Raw genomic sequence first — 4,158 nt, 5'->3', positions numbered from 1 at the left:
TATTATTATTATTATTGTTATTATTAATTTTGGCTTGTTAAAAAACCCAAAGAAAAATTACTTTTCTTTTGAAGGTTTTTGACTTGTAAAAATAATAACTGTAAACAATTTAATACTATATATATCAAATTTCTTAATTTTCTTCTTTAGAAACAAAGTTTCGTATTGAGAAATAAATATATAGTATATAAATATTTTTTATTTTTTACTATACAAATATATTTTCTGGATTATTTTACATTATGATATGCAATAAATATCGTGTAAATGTAGTTATTGTGTTTCAGAGTTTTCAATATGACTATATATATAAAAAGAGTTTTCAACATATATCTATAATATGTTACAAGTTCACAACACAAATTAATATTTGTACGTATATTTTAGAATCACTATAATTTATTGATATTTAAGAGTTTTATCAAATAATAAAAGAGTGAAACATGTGTTTTTAGCGTCGGAAAATATCGCAAAATAAAAGGAAAACTCAAGGTCAAAACGTAAGGGTGCGACGTACATTAGATAACCGTTTATACGGTTCAACTGAAGATAAAAATCAATCAAACAAATTATCTTTACTTATAATTTTATCTATATATTTAATTGTGTAGTTTATTTAGCTTAATAGTTTCTAAAAAAAATTACAACCACTATTTAGAGAAATTAATATATATATCATCAATATTGAACATGATAAACATTATTTTATAATTTAAAAATATTGCAACTAAGTACTATAAAATTATGAGGAATTCACTAGGAACGTGTTTCCTGGAATTATTTATTCTTGACATACATAAGATTCATTTAATTTGTTTGTATCATTATCTAAGTGATGATAGAAACAAAATGAATGATGAAGTTAGTATGGTTTTTGGCCAATATAGTTGCCAGGGGGAGAATAGTTGCAAGTAATGAATGTGCCACCATTATCACATTTCACTTTGGCACATCCAACACGATGTGAATCTCTCCAAACAACTTGAGTATAATGAAGGCATTCACCACCAACACATGAGTTACTATTATAATCATAGTTTGCTTTCTCATCCACCCACAAACTCACCGCTTCTGTGCCACTCATGTCGCCGGAGCTCAACGCGATATTCTCGCCGTAACCGCCATGATTACCATCCGAGTGCATCAATTGACAATCCTTGCGTTGATTGGCATAGCTTTGTGCAAAAGAAGCAACAGTGTTGTCCCAAACAATATTTGGAACACCAACCTCGGATCTTGCTGCGTTGTGTGCGTTCACATAATCTGTTGGTGAGTCTTGGGCATGTGCTGTGTGACCCATTATGAATATTAAGCCCAAGACACACATTAGAGAAAATGAACTCATTTTTTTGTTATTAATATTAATTTTGAATGCTAAATGCTATGGTGTTGCTGTTTGATGAAAAATGTTGGAGCTATGTATTTATAAGGATTTTTCCACATGGAAAATTTGTAATTGCTATAAGGATCTTTCAACACGGAAAATTTGTAGTTGCTATAAGGATCTTTCAGCATAGAAAATTTGTAATTGAGAATATTCTTTTGTAAGAAAAGTCGCAAGGGTAATATATAACAGTTATCCTATTTAATTTGTAAGGTTCAATGTACTTTTAATCTATTTATTTTATAAAAAATGATTTTTTTTAGTTCATTTATTTTTTAAATTAATTTATTATCCTTTTATTAATTATTTTTTGGAAATTTTTTCATCGTTATTATTATTTTTTTTATTATGTGAAGTTTTTATGAATGACGTAATATTTATGTAACATTTGTGATGTTGATTAAATAATTTATATGTTATTATTTTTTAAATTAATTTTATTATTTTATTTATGTTTCCAACTTATTATCAATATGAGATCGAAGTTTTTTTCACAACTTCTCGAACTTCTTTGTAACCCCTTTATTTATGTTTTTAAATTTTTAAAATAAAAAAGTTTAAATATTTTATCTAAATATTTTCAATCTTTAAATTATTGAGTAAATAAATAAAATGTAAATATTTTGAATTTTAATTTTAGATATTTTAATACATAAATAAAATAATTTTTTTATATAAATGGTTGTAGTAGGTTAACATTGTAAAAAAATTTATACTAATAATATATGACAAATAAACTATTAATCATATTTAATCTAAGATCATCGCAAACATTTTAGATGTTTTATTCTAACTTTAAAAGTGGACTCCCTAATAAAAATAAACACAAAAAATTCAAACTATTATATTTAAATTATAAATAATATCTCAATACAACTATAAACTAATATTAACTTTGTACTTTGTGACTATTAAAAAGAGACATCACTCTAAGAATTTTTTATATAAAAAAAAGGCTCAATTGCACTTTTGGTCCCCCTATTATAGGTGAAAATTGAAAGTAGTCCCCCCATTTTGTTTCTCCCCAGTTTTAGTCCCCCAAACAGAATTTGAGTCCAAATCATCATGAGTTGGCATTTTTTTAATGACGTGTCAAAAAAAAGCTGACGTGGCAGACACATACGTGGAATAAAATTATTATTATATTATTTCTAATTAAAAAATATAATTTATATTTTTAAAATCATTATTATAATTGTTAAAAATTATTATTAAAAATAAAATTTATTTGTTATAATTAAATTAAAAGAAAATGAACCCTAAATTGAACCAGAAGCATCGTTCAACAAACAGCCCCAATTCAAAAGCTCCCAAATCGATTCCGATTTCGATTTCTTCATCTTAAACAGATTCCGATTCCGATTTCGATTTCGATTTCTTCATCTTAAACAGATTCCGATTCCGATTTCGATCAAATCAAAAGTGTGATTATCATGCAAAGACTTCATTTCATCTTGCATAGCATCCAACCACTTCTTCTTTTCATCACTCTCCATGGCTTCATCATAACATTCAGGTTCGCCTCCATCAGTCAAGGTAACATAGTCATCAGAAGGATACCTGGTGGATGGTTTCCTCTGCCTAGTAGACCTCCAAACTTGAGCTTGAGGTGGTTCAGGAGCATCACCAAGATCCTCATCTTGTGACATCTCATGTTCTTCTTCAGCATCATCATTAGGAACATCAAAATCATCTCCAAGCTGCTGATCACCAACATCACCATGTTGCTCATCATTCTGAACATTATTTTCAGCAGTATCCAGATCATGTGTAGGCATCCGAACTGGATCAACATCAGACAAACCATTATCAATCTCAGGTGTAGTCTTCTCCATCTTATCAATGTCTTCAATGGTTTGGTCTTCCATGAACTTCACATCACGGCTTCTAACAGCTTTCTTCTCAACTGGATCAAACAGCTTGTAGCCAAATTCATCCTGACCATAACCGATAAAGATGCACTGTCTTGTCTTCCCATCCAACTTGGATCTCTCATCCTTTGGAACATGCACATATGCTTTGCAACCGAAGACACGCAAATGATCATACCTGACATTCTTGCCAAACCAAATCTTGTCTGGCACCTCAGCATTCAAAGCAGCTGCAGGACTCAGATTAATAACATGCATTGCCGTGTACAATGCTTCACCCCAGAAATGCTTAGGCAACTTTGCTTCAGAAAGCATACACCTAACTCTTTCAATCAATGTCCTGTTCATTCTCTCTGCTAAACCATTCAGCTGAGGGGTTTTAGGAGGAGTCTTTTCATGTCTGATACCGTGCTGCTTGCAATAAACATCAAATGGTCCACAATACTCACCACCATTGTCAGTACGAATGCATTTCAACTTCTTGCCTGACTGTCTCTCCACCATAACATGGAACTCTTTGAATTTCTCCAGAACTTGGTCTTTTGTCTTCAAAGCATAGACCCAAAGCTTTCTGGAACAATCATCAATAAAAGTAACAAAGTAAAGTGCACCACTAATTGACTTTACCTTCAACGGGCCACAAACATCAGAATGCACCAATTCAAGCAACTCTGACTTCCTTGAGGAAGGATGTTTCTTGAAGGATACTCTAGTCTGCTTACCAGCCATGCAATGAGAACATTTCTCCAACTCTGCACTCTTTAATCCCGGAAGTACATCCTTTTTAGCTAAACAATTCAGCCCCTTTTCACTGATATGACTAAGCCTGCGGTGCCACAAAGAAGCCTCCATATCCATGGCATTCACACTGTCTTTAGCAACCAATGCTTTAGTCCAATACAG

General features: G+C 31.0%; 1 protein-coding gene across 1 annotated transcript; it reads right to left on the bottom strand.

The window, feature by feature from the left end:
* Positions 1–653: 653 nt before the first annotated feature.
* Positions 654–1,411, bottom strand: LOC101510405 (pathogenesis-related protein 1B-like). Its single transcript, XM_004485599.4, has one exon. The coding sequence runs from the start codon at positions 1,343–1,345 to the stop codon at positions 863–865; it is 483 nt and encodes a 160-aa protein (XP_004485656.1). The 5' UTR covers positions 1,346–1,411; the 3' UTR covers positions 654–862.
* Between the last annotated feature and the right edge of the window lie 2,747 nt (positions 1,412–4,158).

The sequence above is a fragment of the Cicer arietinum genome, chromosome 1 (genome assembly GCF_000331145.2).
Source record: "Cicer arietinum cultivar CDC Frontier isolate Library 1 chromosome 1, Cicar.CDCFrontier_v2.0, whole genome shotgun sequence".
NCBI lineage: Eukaryota > Viridiplantae > Streptophyta > Magnoliopsida > Fabales > Fabaceae > Cicer > Cicer arietinum.
The sequence above is the reverse complement of the archived record's forward strand: the minus strand, read 5'-3'. Positions and strand labels throughout refer to the sequence as shown.